The sequence below is a fragment of the Trichoderma citrinoviride genome (assembly GCF_003025115.1).
Source record: "Trichoderma citrinoviride strain TUCIM 6016 unplaced genomic scaffold BBK36scaffold_12, whole genome shotgun sequence".
Taxonomy (NCBI): domain Eukaryota; kingdom Fungi; phylum Ascomycota; class Sordariomycetes; order Hypocreales; family Hypocreaceae; genus Trichoderma; species Trichoderma citrinoviride.
In genome coordinates, this window is record NW_020194720.1 from 795,587 (window position 1) to 811,158 (window position 15,572).

A 15,572-nucleotide genomic window follows, 5' to 3' on the forward strand; every position below is an offset into this window, starting at 1 on the left:
TCATATGATTATGCTTGGTGTGGAAATTTCATTCAGGGGTTTCTTCCAAAAAGACCTGAGTATCGTGTAAGTGATGAAGCCCATCGGGTATCATGTCTTTGCCAACCTTTCTTTCCTCCTCATTCTCCCTTGCGACAAGCATGGGCTCCTGCTTATACGATGTCGCATTACACAGAATTAGATAAGAAAAGGGGGGGAGAATATCTGTAAATCTTGGCCCACCTCAACAACATCCGCCACTTGATTTATTCGCATCGGCGTTTAACCTCACCTGCCGGCTCCCACCAGCACTGGGCCCCTTGACGCCCGATCTCCTGTCATTCAAGTTATACTTTCCGGCCTCGATGTTTTGGTATATCCTCTCGGCGACTCTCATAAAGGCCTTCTCGACGTTCTCGCCGCTCTTGGCGCTCGTCTCGACGTACTCGAGGATGCCGTTGCGCCGGGCCCACTCCTCGGCCTCCTCGCGCGTGACCTCGCGCTTGTTGTCCTCCTGCTGCGTCAGGTCGGCCTTGTTGCCGACGAGCACGATGACGATGTCGGGCTCGGCGATCTGGCGCAGGTCGTTGAGCCAGTCGGTGACGTGCTGGAAGGTGGCCTTGCGGCTGAGGTCGAAGACGAGCAGGGCGCCGCTGGCGCCGCGGAAGTAGGACCGCGTGACGGACTTGTACGTCTCCTGGCCGGCGGTGTCCCACAGGCTGAGCTTCATATGCTTCTGGGGGATGCCGCTGGTGTCGCGCCGGGGCTCTGGGAGGCCCTCGGGCTTTTGTTCGTCGTCGTCGGGGGAGTTGTTGTTGGTGGAAGACGGAGGGGGAGCGGCGGGCGTGTGAGGAGGGCCGACGGGGACGATGCGGGAGCCGAATTCGACGCCGATGGTGACGTCGTGGTGGGCGGAGAAGCGGCCTTCGCAGAGGCGGATGGTGAGGCTAGATTTGCCGCATCCTGAGTCGCCGATGCAGACGAGCTTGGCGATGTAGTCCCACGGAGCGGCGGAGGAGGACATGGGAGGAGAGGAAATGGGCGATTTGCGCCACGAGTTTTGGAGGGAGGTGGCGATTGAAGCTGGTACCGGCGTGGAAAAGGATGGAGGAGTGTAGTAACAGTAGGGTGAGAAAGGGCGTCGGGAGAGTGAAGAGCAAAAGGGTTGGAGGTTGAGAGATTGTTTGGAGGTTTTGTCGCAAAGTGCAGGTGTAATTGATCACCAAGTGGGTTTGATCTGAGGCTGGAGCTGCGATAAGCGGCACGTGCGCGGATGCGATCCGGGGTTCGATTTGCGGCGGGTTTTGAGGGGGGGGAAATGCAGGGACTTGTAAAGAGGAGCAAGCGCAGAAATAGGTCGTGAAGAGAGGATGGTCGATGGATTGGAAAGAGAAGAATCACGGGAATGTCGGTTGCAGAATTACACAGGAATAGAAATCCAGGGAAGCAAGGCAGGTGACGATGGGCGGTGCCTTGTGTGGGATGGAGACGGACATGGGCTGTCACGGGCCAGCGAAGGGGTGGTGACACGCGAATGGATGAACAGCTGGAGAAGCGGGAATTGGGGGCTGATTTTGCATGGGGTCTGAGGAGTTTATTATGAGTGTTTATTTTGTAACAAGTACTGACTGAAGAAGAGGATGGCGATGCTGCAGTTTGATACAGATGAATGAGCCTGGAACGGTAGAGCCGAAAGAATCTCGAAAGTACATAATGTACATGCTCGAACGCTTGATGTCGGCAGAGCTGTTATCGGTGACGCAAGAGCGCGATAACGGACGGCATGCATCATAGCAACGACACCGACTAAGCGGAATTGGGCAACTGACGGTGCCGAGCAGGTACATTCACGTCCAGTCCAGCGTCGCAGCACACGCCCTGACTCAGGCATGCCGGTACTTACTTGTCTTGCCTGTGAATGGACAGGGCGTCGTCGCCTGTAGGCAGCCATGCGCCAATCTGGACGGCAAGAGTACCGAGATGCATGTTGTGCAGTCGGGCTCGAAGGGTCGTTTTGGCCTTTTGTTTGCTGGGACAACGTCGTGGCTGCAATCATGCAGAGGGACCACTAACACCGGTATTGACGGGTTGGCTGTGCGTACGATACCAGGTAGCACAGACGGCAGCCTAATCCCAACACAGAGCCTCATTAGGCATTACTGATCTTTGAAGATGCAGCTTCTTTGGTCTGACTTCATCATTGCCTGTCCACTTGAAAAGTACACAACGGTGACCGGGGTCAACTGACGGCTCGCCGCCCTTGTGCTCACCCAGCGTCCACATACGTCCACTTTCGTCAGGTATCGCGGAGGTACCGCCCCCGTCCCGGCAGGCAGCGCACCCGCATGCGGACCTCCTTATCGCAACCTGCCGGGTACCGCACTGGAGCAGCCCAGCCCGCCTGTGGCTCCGTGAGGCGCTGACCGCCAGCGCAAGCCTTTAGGCTCTCGGCCAGCGAGGGAGACGCCCACCTGCACTCCATGCGTCCCCTAGCCATTCACTAACTTTGGGGGCTCTCACAGGCCTGGAGAGCCAGAGGTCACCAAACCGACTCATCCGCCCTGTGTCGCCTGACCTCAGCTTCCGGCTCTTGCTTCCTCTCCTCTGTTCAACACCGTGGCAAGGCGGGCAAGTTGCGTTTGCTCGATCAAACACCCGCCGGACTCTTACTCATATCATTCCGTGCAGTAGACTATTGTCGTCTCTCCCTCTTTAGTCTTTTTCTATTGCTTCTTGGGCTTATCCTCCCTGTTGTATGCAAGGGAGAGAGCAGCCGCCTTACTCTTTGCTCGTGCAAGCGCCGTTCGTCATCGCCCATCAACCTGCTTGTCACTCCCATCGCATCTCTGCTCCAGCGATCAGAAAAGCCCGATACATTTCGAACTACGGCGTCGCAACACTGCAATAGCTGCAGCTTACCAACCCATCGAGGTGACAGCCGTGCCAGCCACTTATCGTGGGGGCGGCGGTAGGTGAAGGGGCACCATGTTCTCCGAGTGTGCGTCATGACATCGAACCCGTCCAAGCCCGCGTCCGATGAGCAGCTGCTAACACGCTCTCGCCAGACGCCTCACGATTCCTCGCGCAGTCCCAGTCCAGGCTGTCCAGCTTTGGCCAAGCAGACAACGATAATCCACCCCGGCAAAACGACTGGTCGTCATCCCGCCCGAACCGACCCTATCGAGACGCCGGCCGAGGAACGGGGGGTCAGAGATCCATCCTCGGAAGAGGTTATGGCGGCAACCCATATCAGAACGGCGGAGGAGGGGCTGGCGGCGGTTCGCGCTTCGGTCAGCTTGCGTTTGGGTCTCGCATAACAGCTGCGCAGGACGCGCCCCTGTTTCACAGCACGCTGGACGAGTATCGAGAGGACGACGACGAAGAGGAGCGCGACAGGGAGGCTGCTGATCTCTTTGCACTTCAGAGGTCACGACGGGTCGCCGCTGCTAGCAAGCTGGCCGATAGCGTAGAGTCGGATGCCAACAGTCGCGAATCGCTCGATGAGAGCTCCAGGCAGTTCGACCACCCCTATCGAGCTCAAGGCTTCGGTCGCGGCATCAAGAGCAGTTGGAACGGGACGAGGAGCTCATACCAGGCTACTGCTGCAAAGGGTGCACCACTAGAAGAGGAGGAAGCGGAACACGTTGATCACGGCGGCAGGGATGATGACAGCGACCACAGCAACGGCCATCATAAGGGGAAGATGGTTGATGTTGGGCTGGAGTCACAGGAGGATGCTGATGACGACCCGCCGGAGTCGCTCCTGGAAGAGACAACAGACAGCAGCCCCCCGGCCTTCCAACGGTTCAAGGACCCGTCGGGACGAACGCCGCTGCTGGATAGATCAGCACGGAGCGATATCGACATGGACAGCGTGCGACACGCAGAGCCTCCAGAGGTCGATCCGAATCCCCCGGGCCTCTCCTTCGTCGAGGGCGAGATATTCCGACACGATCCCTTCTTTGCATGGATATTTCTCATCTGTCTCGCCGGCATGATGTCAACGTTCTTCTTGGTGTGGCTTAACACGTCGCCCAGGAGCAGTCCTGTGGGCGACACCATCTATACGACATTGCAGAAATCCTTCCACATGCTGGCTGTCGACACCGTGGTGGCCGTATTAGTGTCGTTTGTATGGCTGGCTGCATTGCGGTCCTTTGTGCGGCCGCTGGTGACGGTTATCCTAGTCGCCGTGCCAGCCATCATGTTTTCCTTCTCCGTCTTCTCGTTCGTCTCATCGTTCAAGGGGCGAACGCACGGGGCAAGCTTTCAGGATATCGTCATGAGATGGACGGCACTCGCCCCTGCGGCCTCGTGTGCCTTGTGGCTCTGGCTCGTCGTCAAAGGCCGGAGGGCTATCCAGCAGGCCATTGAGATTCTGCAATTCTCCTCCAAGATCCTGGCTCAGAACCCAGGTCTCTTGCTGGTCGGCTTCGGTTGCCTGGCCCTGATCGTTGCCTGGACCTGGATCTGGCTGGCCATGTTCACGCGTGTCTTCATGGGCGGCTATTTCTCCAAGTCTTTGGTTCGATTCGTTATCCGATTCTCCAGCTGGTGGCTCGGCGCCGCGTTCGTCTTCATGTACATGTGGACGCTCTCCGTCATCAACGCGGTCCATCGAGCGGCGACCGCGGCGACAGTTTCTCAGTGGTACTTTCACCGCAACGCCGGTCCTGCCGCGCCTTCAAAGGAGATTGTCATGGCCGCCTTGGGCCATGGCATGACGACCATATTCGGCAGCATTTGTGAATCAACGCTGCTGTCTCTGATGATTCGAGCTCCCTTGATCTTCTTGCCCAGGAGGCTAGGCGCCATCATCACAAACGTTGCATCGTTCTGGATACCGACGCCTGTTGTGGCTCTCACCAACCCTCTGACAATCACCTTTGCAGCCATTCACTCTCAAGGGCTGGCCACGTCTGCCAGGGGCCTTGATCAGATGGAGTTTGTATCACCTGCCATTCCTACCACTACGTTGACGCCAAGGGCGTTACGCCTGCGCGGCCAGGCCAACAGTCTGCTGCCCTACCGCCTGGCCAAGTTGCTCCTGGTCGCCACGCGACTGATTATGGCTACGGGACTTGGATTTGCGGGCTGGGTCATCACGGCAAAGCAGCTCCGAATCCAGCTCCCAGACGGCGTGGGCGTGCGAGGATCAGCGTATGCATATGTGGTCGGCATCATGGCTAGTTTTATCGGGTATTCGGTTATGGGCGCAATGGAAGGTATTCTCAGCGGAATTGTCGACGCAGTTCTCATCTGCTACGGGAGCGAGCGACGAATGGAGAGAGGTCACGGACGGTTCTGTCTCGAAGCCGCATATTTGTTTGGCGAGCGGCGAGGAAGCGGCGAGGACCTCGGATATGAGTGAACAGGTTGGACCGGGACAGCTCACATATGGCATCTCCTTTGTTGGCACGCTCGTGCTTTGTTTTCTTTTATTACTTAGTGCATCATTCGAATTTTGCTCCATGCTGCGGACTTTGAGATTGGTTGACTTTGATGATAGATTGGTAGAACTTTTGGCTTACTGGGACTCAAAAAAGTCATGCAGCGGATGGGGGCTGTTGCTGCAACGAGCTCCAAGCGGATAGGATGGGAATGGATTTCAATTCAGCTGTTCAATATTTACTTCTGAGTTCCTCTAAAGTCTCGCATCAATCATATAAATCTCATCATTTATTTTTGACGATGTTCGTTCTCCTGCCGGATGCTGCTTTGAAGAGAGATTGATATTGTAGAGTTGGGTCTGTTCCTTTCATAAGCGGTTAGACACTTTGGCCGAGTGGTTAAGGCGATGCCCTGCTATCAATCAGGTATCATAGGCATTGTGTTCGCACGCGCAGGTTCGAATCCTGCAGGTGTCGTTTATTTTTTGCTTTTTTTGCTTTTTCATCCTCCATCCTCTTCCCCTGTCTTTTTTATTTGTTTTGTAAATTTGGTTAGGCAGTGTCAGTCAGGATGGAAATGCTTTACAGAAAATGTTTCTTCAATCCTCTTGTTACCAGTTAGTACAACGAGCGGAAGTGTGCTTGAGCTAATATCGTGAAAGCTTCATGAGGCAACTACAATTCAATTCGAGAATATGCATATGCATGGAAAGGCGTCATTGGTCTAGGGGTTAGGATTCAACTCTTCCATGTGTCTTCATGAAAAGTTGAGGCCCGGATTCGAGTTCCGGATGACGCAAGTATCTTTTTTGTTTCGTTTTCATTTTTTAGACCTTTTTTTCTTGTTCGTTTTCTATAAGTAAGGGGCGTCGCCTGGCATTTGTTGTGACTTGACAGGTTTTAGTTCGAGGAATTGTGTCTATATCACACTGTTGATTCATTTCCCGTTGTTCATTAGTCTTGATATCTGTGCATATGCTAGAATTCGGCTCATCAACTATTATAGCAACCAAGGCATCAGACGTATAAGCAGCGTAACATGATCCATTATCCACCTCCAAGGGGGGCTCGTATTTAGATACCTTAGCTGTATGTACTCCATATCTTCTGATTGCCGCCCCATCACTTCACTCATCCCCCCTCCTCCCCAGGCACCTCCTCATAAACAAACCCGCAATCAACCTCGCTCAGCACAAACTCCACCCTAGACTGCGCGAAATCTGCCAGGTCCTGCGGCGGCAGCTCCTCCTCGTCAAACTCCCGCGCCTTGTTCGCAGCGTGCAGCCGGGCGTCCGACGGTTGTCTTCCCGGGTCGCGAAGCCTCCGTAGGCGGATGGCGTCCTGGCCACGGCTTGCTGCGAGCCTCTGGTCCCGGGCCCTTTCAAAGGGGATGAGGAGGGGGTTTGCGGGGTCTTCGGCCAGGTGTGCTTCGTGGCGGAAGAGGCCTGTTGAGGCGTAGTTGGGGCCTTGGACGGCGCCAATGGTAGGGTTGGGGTGGATGACGATTTGCTGCGTGTCCAGATACATCCGCCTCACCAGGTCGGCAATGTGCATGTCATCGTCGTGATCAACTACCATGCTATTCAGCTCTGCTGGATCATGATAAGGAGGTTCTGGCTCAGGGTGTGGTATGAAAGGCGTAGGTCGTCGTAGTCGCCGGTCAACGCCTGGGATCTTGATGAAATGTGCCTCTGGCTCGTCCTCCCTGTCTACGGAGAACAGAAACACGCGGCCCGTCGCATCGCCAACCACCATCTTTCTAAGATCGGGAGAGAAGGCGCCGCAAGAGATGGGGCCGGGGGCCTCCAAAAGGGTCCGCACGTACGGGTTCGATTTCTGGCGTATGTTCCACACCATGACGGTCCCGTCGCTGGCACCTGTGTAGAATCGATCGAGGCTGTTCCCCCAGGCGGTAAACTTGACTCCCGTGTCTTCCTTCTCGCGGTCCTCGTAGTATTCGTCCAGGGGGCGGCCGTGCTGTAGAATCAGCACGGGCTTGTCTCCCTGCGCAGTGTCCCACACATACACTTTGCCGTCCGTACACCCTGCCGTTACGTATGCGTGCGTCGCCGAGTTGGGCATAAAGGTAAGCTCGTTGATGTCGGATGCGAAACAGTCGAGGTTGTGATACTCGGCAAACCCGTCGACTTGCGCTCTAAACAAGTGGATTTGAGACCGCACCCCGGGCATGGCCTTTATGTGAGAAGGAGAGGTTGCGGCAATGAACCTCGGCAAAACGGGATGCCAGGCCACTTCAAAGTAGTTGGCAGTTGCCGCCGTCGTGATGGGGATTCTCTGGTTGTGAACCGCGTCCCAGAGCGTCATCTCTCCCGTGTCGTGCTTTTCTTCAGGAATGTCATGGTCATCCCCGGAGAAGCTTCGAGGAGAATATCCCACCGCAAGCAGATGCGTGCAGCTTGGCCCACGGCCCCATTGCATCGTCGCAGGATAATAAGCCCACTTACCCGAACCGTTGGCGTCGGTACGGGTGCATGAGAAGGAAATGTAAGGGCTGTTAGCAAGGTCACTCATGTTGACGGTGTATATGCGAATGGCCTCCGTTGGGACGTCGGCCGCAGTGGCAACTCGCCCAGAGCCGTCCTTGGCCGCGGAGACAAAATTGACATTGCCGCCAAAGTACCAGGTCGCCAACGCAGTCATGGTGCTGCCAGCCTCGTCAATTTTCCACACCTTGACCGTCCTGTCGAAGCTGGAGGTATACGCCAAACCAAGGATGGGGTCATAGTCAGAGCAGACAACAGACGAGTAAAGCCATGGATCCTGGCTCTGGCGCATGGCCGTCGTCGAGTTCTCCCCTTTCTCGACCAGCGGCCGCGGAATCCTATGGTCAGGAAACGCTTTGAGCTGCCCTAGCTTTGTGGAGAGGAGGAGCAGGTTGCCAGGCTTGTTATACTGCTGGTTATGACTGTCCGAGTGAACAGTCGTGCCGCACAAGACGTTGTTGTTGGGAACCCAAGTGGTCGTCGCAATGTCTCCAGCACAGTTTGTGTACTCTGCAACCAGTGTCAGGGAGTCTTCGTGCAGCTTGCTGAACTCGTTCTGGAAGTTCTCGTACTGGCGCATGCGACCGAACCCTCGGTTTCCTTCCATTTCGCGAGCCAGAAGCAGGGACGCCAGCCGGCTGGCGCGCCTCTTCTCCTGTTGCGGGAGAGCCTTACTCGCCTTTGGGTCCAAGCTCAGAACCCGTGCTTGGCTGGGCGGCACTGCTTTGCGTGCGAGTAGATCCGAGCAGTAATTGCGCACATCTTCAGGTGTCCGGCGAGGCAAAGCATTCTCGACGATGGACGGAACATTAAGATGCTGGCAGATCTGTGCCAGATATTCAGGGGTCGCAGGGCTGCCCGGGGGGAGATACCTTGAGAGGCACGCCATGATTTGCTGAACCTCCTCAGAGGTAAAGTCCACATGATAGACAAGGGGGCTGGTGATTTGTTCTCTCAGCTCGCGATACAGGCGGTCGGCGCCTTTGGCAATGAGCACGCGATCTGCTGCTGATTGGTACGGCCGCTGCTCGAGCCCAAACCACGCGTTTTGCGATGGGCCAGTGCTGGCAGCTGGCTTCCACCTGCTGCCATTCTTTGTGTTTGGGGCGGCTTCGCGTCTCCGAGCTGTTGGGATTGCCGGCTGTCTGAGCTGTATCCACCGTCGTCTCGGCGGGCTCGGTTTAGGGCTTGCAGGTGTTTGCACTCTTGCTACTATGTCGCTCTGAACTGGCAGGCCCTCGCTCTTTATCGGTACGCTCTCGCTTGTGATTGGCGGCGGTCTTGCGGGAGTGTTGATTCGGAACTCCTTGAATATAAAAGTCAGCCTCATCAGGGTTGATAATCGGCTTCACGCTGCACTTACAGGTCTCTTAGCCAGCTCCGTAATGATCATTCTCGCTCTTGTAGTCGTCCACTCATCATTGGGAGGCAGGGTATAACCGTTTGCCTGGTCTAAGCGAGTGACAAACAGCGGATCCTTGGCGAACAACGAAACGGCCTGCAGTCACTGTCAGTTCTCGCATGCTCAACTCGGCTCAACGCTCGCCTCCCGCACATACCTTGATCGCAATCTCATCAATAGTGAACTGCGAAGCCGGCAGGTATTTCAGCGCCTGGCTCACGTAGGGAGACACCTGCTGACACGCGATGTTCTGCTTCTCCGCCCAGCTGAGGGCCACGCGCCTCTTCTTGGCCGGCGGCCCGTCGTCGTGCGGAGGAGGGTCATGCTGCGGCCGCTGTGGCGCCTGAGGCGTGGACGGGGCAAGCCCAGGCGGATGAGCGAGAAGCTGAGGCTGGCTCTGGTGATCGATCCCGCCTCCGTTGGCGACTGTGATATTGCGGCCCAATGCCAGCGGCGAGCGCGGCGGCGTCTCGGTCAGGTCGATGACCAGGGGCCTGGAGGGAGAAGTAAGCACGAGGCTCATCGAAAAGGCCAGCTCGCCCAGCGGCCGAGGGCGAGCGTCCCAAGCAGGGCCGGCTATATCGCGATACAAGGCTCTATCGACGCGGCTGAGGGTGTTGTCACTTACCCCATCGCGTGCCCCGACGTTGAAGCTGCCCAAATTCCTTAATTAACTAAGGGATAGATAGAGATGGGGGGCTTAAAGGGGGCCTAAGAGCTAGCTATGAAGCTAGGACCCATGTGACGCTATGTTACGTAATACAGAACTGCTTTCTTTCTCTTCTTAACTTATTGTTATATCTTCTTAAGCTCTTCTTAACTTTATATAATTTTAGAATTTCTTTATATTTTTCTTAGTTAATCTTAGTAATCTTAAATTATAAAATTATATTAGTGTAGATTTTAATAAAGAGCTATTAATCCCTATTAGATAATTTTATACTGTTTTTAAAACTTATAAAAGGTTAATCACAACAGCTTGAATTACTCGCAATATCGCAGTTTGCAGTCGGCATTGTCTTCATTCAAACAGCACTTGACTCAATTGTGCTCTCATTGCGCGTTTGCGCCGCGTCCATACATAAGGAGTAAGCTTTAGAAGCACACGTTGTGTTTTAACAAAGCTCTCCTGACCTTCCTCCCCAGCCTCTTAAAGAAGGTCCTAATGCATCACTCAGACGTAAAAACACGACTCTCTATTATATGTTAATCTAACTTGACTTCTGTCTAACGCAGTTATTATACAGTTCCATGTCTTGATCTGGGGTACCATTCGCAAGTTGTGACCCCGAGAGCTCGAATTGCGAATTGCGAACGTGCGAATACTCCGGTATCGAAAATTGCGAACGTGCGAGATCCGGTCTGACTCGTCGGGACCAGCCGCGCATTCGAGCCGCAACAGACGCCACGCCAATCAATTTCACGCTCGCCATGTGTATTTACCAACTCTCCCAGATACTTTGAAACATAGCTTTAAGGGATTCCTTGAGGTTTAATATGTCAGGTATCAAGTTTTAAAGAGTGCGCATGTGGGTGGCGTTCCAAGATGGCTCAAGCTGGGGTCTATTTAGGAGACGTCAAAGACCTTAGCGCATGCCACGGGCATTTCAAGCTCAGTGAAAAACACCGTCGCAAGTGCTCTTGGAGTGAGATATCTATTGGATACCCTGAACTCTCAGCTGTTTGCGATGTCACATAAGGACTACGGGAAGTAAATAAATTGCGTTGGAAGTTTCTATGTAAGGCTAGGCTACTACATGCTTTGCACTTCGAGAAAACGAAGAATAAGAGAATTATTCTAGGTGGTAAATTATTTAAAGAGATTCGCTAGATATATCTTGCAGTTAAAGTAAGGTATATATAAATAAAATAATAGAATTCTTTCTTATATAATATAGAAAATAACTATAGCTGTAGTTTAAATTTCATATTTAGGTTAGCTATTTATATAATATTGCTTAGTAAATTAGCTCTAGGTGTCTTCTAAAATAAGGGTTGTAACTGTCCATTTCTGTCCCCAAGAGCAGTGTATCCGCCTCAAACACCTCGTCAAGCTTCAAGACCACAAACAACGTAGGTACATCATACCAATACCAACCCCAGCCCTTTTTATATAATAACACATAACACTCAATGGATCCGTGTTCATACATCTCAATAATCTAGAGACACAGCACGTCTATCAAAGACATCACCAAACGCAACATGAATCAAGACATAGCAGGGAAACACGCCGCCTATATTTGCTGCAAATACACAACACAACCGCCCCAGCTCAGCCAACCAGATCACTGCAACTGATAGACAAGACTAGGTATCCAAACACATTAATGCAAAGAAAGAATATAAAAAAAAAATTTCTCGCTCAATAACAACACCATGCCCAAGTCATGTACAATTCTACGTCTAAGTCTTACAGCTTGGCAGGGCCAGTCTCGGCGTTAATCTCCTCGTACATCTTGTCAATCTGGGCCCTAAAGGCCTTGGCGGTCTGAGGCCGCTTCACCTTGAGACTGTCATGACAAGTTAGCGGCTGTTCCATGTAGTTGGAGATGTTTTTTCTCGGAGTTTGCACTTACGTGGGCGTGAGCAGTTCGTTGTCAATGGTAAAGGGGTCCACGTCAAGGTAGACGTTGCGCACGCGCTCAAAGCTGTTGAACTTTTGCTTCTGCGCAATCTTGTTGAGCACCTTGAGGAACTCTTGCTTCACCTTGGGGTGGTTGGCCGCCGCCTTGAGGGCAGGGATATCGGCAGCCGTGACGGTCTCGCCCAGGACCTTGCTGGCGAAGGGAGGGAAGTTCTCCAGGTCGATTCCGAAGATGCCAACGAGGGTAGACTCCTTGGGATCACCGTGAACATAGGCCATGGCAATCAGGTTGGTGTTGCCCAGGTAGACGTTCTCGATGCGCTCGGGAGAGATGTACTCGCCCTGGGACAGCTTGAGGACGTTCTTCTTGCGGTCGATGATCTTGAGGCGGCCCATCTTGTCAATCTCGGCAATGTCACCGGTGTGGAACCATCCATCGGGTTCAATGGCCTTCTTGGTCTCCTCCTCATTCTTGTAGTACTCGCGGAAAATGCATGGGCCTCGCATAAGAAGCTCGCCGCGAGGGTTGGGCTTGTCATCGACGGTGTACTCGAACTCGGGGACGGATTCCAAGCAAACCTCGACACAGCCAGTTGGGGGTCCAATGTTGCCCAGGCTGAAATCGCCGGGAAGCTGAACGGTTCCTACAGCGTACGTCTCGGTCATTCCGAAGCCCTGGTAGAAGTTGTTGGCAAAAGCAGCGCGGAGGAACTCCTGAACATCGGGATCGAGCTGCGCACTGCCGCTGATCATGGTGTGGGCTCTGTCCAAGCCCACGGCGGCCCTGACCTTGGGAGTCCAGATGCGGTCGTACAGGAAGTGCTTGTTGTGTGCCTTGCCAGGCGGCAGACGCATGCTTGCCTTCTTGGTTGCGATGACCTGACGAGACAGCGCTCCCTTGGTGCCCTCGGCTTCGACTGTGGCGGTTCGGATCGCGGAGTTGAAGCGGTTGAACAGCCGGGGGACGGAAATGAAGCCTGTGGGCTTGAGAATCTTCATGTCGTCGACCAGGCCCAGGATGTCGCCGCGGAAGAAGCCAATGCTGGCGCCCTCGGACAGGGCGACCTGGTCAACCATTCTGCCGTAGATGTGGGCAAGGGGCAGGTAGGAAATGTGAATGTCCTTTTCGGTCACAGCGCCCTGCAGACGACTGGACGAGATGGCCGACACGGCATTGCCGTGCGTGATGACGACGCCCTTGGGCGCTCCAGTGGTTCCCGAGGTGTAGTTGATGGTGCAAACATCGTCCCAGCCGGCCGGGCGCATGGGGCGGCCCGACTTGGCACCAATCTCCTCCACCTGCTTGAAAGAGTAGATTTTGATGCCGTGCTGGGAAGCGATTTCGTTCAAGACGGCAGCCTTTGTCAGGTTCTTTTGCTCGCCCTGCTCCAGCTCGTCGAGCGAGACAATCAACTTGAGGGTCGGAATTCGAGGGGCCATCTTCAGGAGGGTTGGGATATGCGGCAGAGAGCAAATGACGCAGGCAAGTTCGGCGTGGTTGATGATGTACTCGGACGTGTCTGGGCCGAGGGTGTCGTAGAGCGACACGGTGAAGAGGGCCTGCGACGCGAGAGCAAGATCTACACATCAGACCGTCAGGAGTGTGTTAGTTGGCGGTCTGCAAGTACGTTGACACGGAGGAAGCCACAGCGCGCAGGTGCCAGCCTACCGGTGATTTGCCATTCGGCGCGGTTCTGTGACCAGAGACCGACGGGGTACTTGTCCTGGGAGTGGCCGATGCTCTTGTGGATTTCGACGAGGCCGGCTCCCAGATTCTTGCGGCGCTCGGCCACCTCGGCGTACGTCTCCCACTCATACGTCTCCTGCCATGACTGCGTGCTCGCGTTCCAGTGGCGGGTGCCGAGGCAGCGCTTGTTGGGGCGCTTCTTGACGGCGGCCTCGAAGAGATCGTGAACCGACTGGATCTCGGGGTTGAACGTCGTCAGGAGCTTCCCGTCGCCGATCTTGTGATGGCGGTAGATGGCGGTGCGGCCGGGGCGCTCTGTGCCCGGGATGGCGACGCCGTGAAGAGCCCCGGGCGCCGGCGGAGTCGACAGGCTCTTGATGTACGCAGCCATGTCCTTGGTGGCCATCTTGTGCTTGTTGCGCTGGTGGTTGACCGCGTGTCGTGGCGATTTGCTCTGCTGGGTGGAGGACGGGGCCTGCAACGCTTGTGACCGCGAGGATTGGCAGGGAAGACCAGGCGATGCGTAAGCCTGGAGGGTACAAGGAGATTATTGCAAAGATGACGCAGAGCAACAATGCGGGGACAGGAGCTGCGGAACAGGAAGAAGCAGAAAAGAAGAAGAAGAAAAAAGAAGGAGAAGATGAAACCTGGCGACGAGGCCGGGACGAGGTGGAGGAGGTTCAAACGCACGGCATGGGCGAACTTGAAGGGGACGGACGGCCGAGGTTCGCGGGGCCTCGGCAGCCCCAGATTTCGATCAATTGGTTGATGCAGCGAACGGGAAAAAATAGCAGCCCAGCCATTGGCAGCGCGGCGCCCATGAGCGGATGTACCAGGTACCACGCGCCGCGCCCGGCTGTGCACATTGAGGCGGATGGATGCCCTAACGCTGCTAGCGGCCAGCCACTGAAGGGCGTCCCACCCGCGGAGCTACAGCGGGCTTCCAAGCCCGGCGGCGTTGAGCGCTGTGCTCGTGCGGCGGTACATGTACAACTGGTAGTAAGTGCCTGCGGCTGGCTTTCAAGGTTCTCACTCGCGGCCGGTTAACCGCAGCCCGTCAGCATCTGCCCGTCCAAGGGAGATTGATCGATGGAGCGGACGAGAGATGGGCTGAGGTTTGCTGGTATCAAGTGTCAGTTGGAAAATGAAGAGTATAGCTAAAGTGTCGTGGGCTGATAGGACCGCAACACCGTCGACTAAAGGTAGCACGACATTGTTTGCTTCGTCTCTGCAAGCATATATATCGAACTGATCAAGACATTCACAGCTGGTGTTTGATGATTCATAGTGCGGACTTTGCAAGCCAAAGCTAATGCGCTACTCGTAGTACATGTAGCAGTAAACTGGCCAGTACCGAGGTGTTTGGGACATTGAAAGAGATGAACATCAACCAGTGCTCAATCACAGTCCCCCCCTCACTCAGACGCCTCCTCTACTACACTGCACACGAGCACATCATGTCCAAACAGCAAGACAGGCGCACAAGTACACCTTACATCGCACCAAAGCACCCCGACACAAAACTCCGTCGCACAAGACCTGAAAAGTCCGGCATCCCGTCGTGACGTCGGCTGTTTCGGGGAATAACAACCAGTCAGTGGCGATGCTTGTGCTGCGACTCAGGCGAGCCGGCTGCCATTGTCATTCCGTTTTCCGCTGGCCGACGCCGTCCGTGTCTTGTTTGCACCCATTGGAAAGTGCACTCTGAGCACCGAGAGGTTGCTCGTACATACTCACTCGTACACTTATAAGTTCAAAGAATCCGGGCCGCATCTGGGGAGAATCGCTGCTTGGCTTGAGTATCCGCTCAATGCATGGCGGGTGGGCCTCGGCCCAGGGACGCTTTCGTAGTTGCACGGCCAATCACGAGGCTGCTGTTGCGGGTGGGCATCGCGTCTCGGCATGTGACACTGGGCTGAGAGCGGACGAAAGAACTGCTTTTCTGTTAGTGGTCATGGAGCAGAGAGGTGGCCTTTCCTCAGCCATCCGTGGTTGGGAATGAATGAAACTGGACCCCAGCATT

General features: G+C 54.8%; 4 protein-coding genes and 2 non-coding genes across 6 annotated transcripts; 3 read left to right on the forward strand and 3 right to left on the reverse strand.

The window, feature by feature from the left end:
• Nucleotides 1–223: 223 nt before the first annotated feature.
• On the reverse strand, nucleotides 224–1,003 carry BBK36DRAFT_1180512 (small GTPase of the rab family; the record flags this gene model as incomplete). The annotated part of the gene is made up of 2 exons (XM_024896213.1): nucleotides 224–745; nucleotides 842–1,003. 2 exons carry the CDS (start codon nucleotides 1,001–1,003, stop codon nucleotides 224–226), a joined length of 684 nt encoding a protein of 227 aa, XP_024747140.1.
• Nucleotides 1,004–2,893: 1,890 nt separating this feature from the next.
• BBK36DRAFT_144218 (hypothetical protein) lies at nucleotides 2,894–5,350 on the forward strand (the record flags this gene model as incomplete). The annotated part of the gene is made up of 2 exons (XM_024897511.1): nucleotides 2,894–2,977; nucleotides 3,045–5,350. The coding sequence occupies exons 1-2, from the start codon at nucleotides 2,965–2,967 to the stop codon at nucleotides 5,348–5,350; spliced, it is 2,319 nt and encodes a 772-aa protein (XP_024747141.1). The 5' UTR covers nucleotides 2,894–2,964.
• Nucleotides 5,351–5,750: 400 nt separating this feature from the next.
• On the forward strand, nucleotides 5,751–5,846 carry BBK36DRAFT_t150. The gene has a single exon. It is a non-coding gene; the product is annotated as a tRNA-Ser (tRNA).
• A 236-nt stretch (nucleotides 5,847–6,082) lies between these two features.
• BBK36DRAFT_t151 lies at nucleotides 6,083–6,168 on the forward strand. Its single transcript has one exon. It is a non-coding gene; the product is annotated as a tRNA-Gly (tRNA).
• Nucleotides 6,169–6,500: 332 nt separating this feature from the next.
• Nucleotides 6,501–9,933, reverse strand: BBK36DRAFT_1180530 (WD40 repeat-like protein; the record flags this gene model as incomplete). The annotated part of the gene is made up of 4 exons (XM_024896214.1): nucleotides 9,904–9,933; nucleotides 9,433–9,769; nucleotides 9,237–9,371; nucleotides 6,501–9,179 (listed from the first exon to the last, which is right to left on the reverse strand). The coding sequence occupies exons 1-4, from the start codon at nucleotides 9,906–9,908 to the stop codon at nucleotides 6,501–6,503; spliced, it is 3,156 nt and encodes a 1,051-aa protein (XP_024747142.1). The 5' UTR covers nucleotides 9,909–9,933.
• Nucleotides 9,934–11,511: 1,578 nt separating this feature from the next.
• BBK36DRAFT_1136207 (acetyl-CoA synthetase-like protein) lies at nucleotides 11,512–14,305 on the reverse strand. The gene is made up of 6 exons (XM_024892902.1): nucleotides 14,174–14,305; nucleotides 13,532–13,962; nucleotides 11,855–13,442; nucleotides 11,689–11,788; nucleotides 11,585–11,605; nucleotides 11,512–11,532 (listed from the first exon to the last, which is right to left on the reverse strand). Exons 2-4 carry the CDS (start codon nucleotides 13,953–13,955, stop codon nucleotides 11,689–11,691), a joined length of 2,112 nt encoding a protein of 703 aa, XP_024747143.1. The 5' UTR covers nucleotides 13,956–13,962; nucleotides 14,174–14,305; the 3' UTR covers nucleotides 11,512–11,532; nucleotides 11,585–11,605.
• Nucleotides 14,306–15,572: the final 1,267 nt, after the last annotated feature.

Bases quoted from the DNA above. Each gene is read 5' to 3' on its own strand.
- BBK36DRAFT_1136207 (XM_024892902.1), bottom strand. From the start codon at position 13,955: ATGGCCACCAAGGACATGGCTGCGTACATCAAGAGCCTGTCGACTCCG. The intron at 13,443-13,531 runs GTAGGCTGGCAC...TCTGATGTGTAG, and splicing joins CGCCGAATGGCAAATCACCG to ATCTTGCTCTCGCGTCGCAG. The intron at 11,789-11,854 runs GTAAGTGCAAAC...TTGTCATGACAG, and splicing joins AACGAACTGCTCACGCCCAC to TCTCAAGGTGAAGCGGCCTC.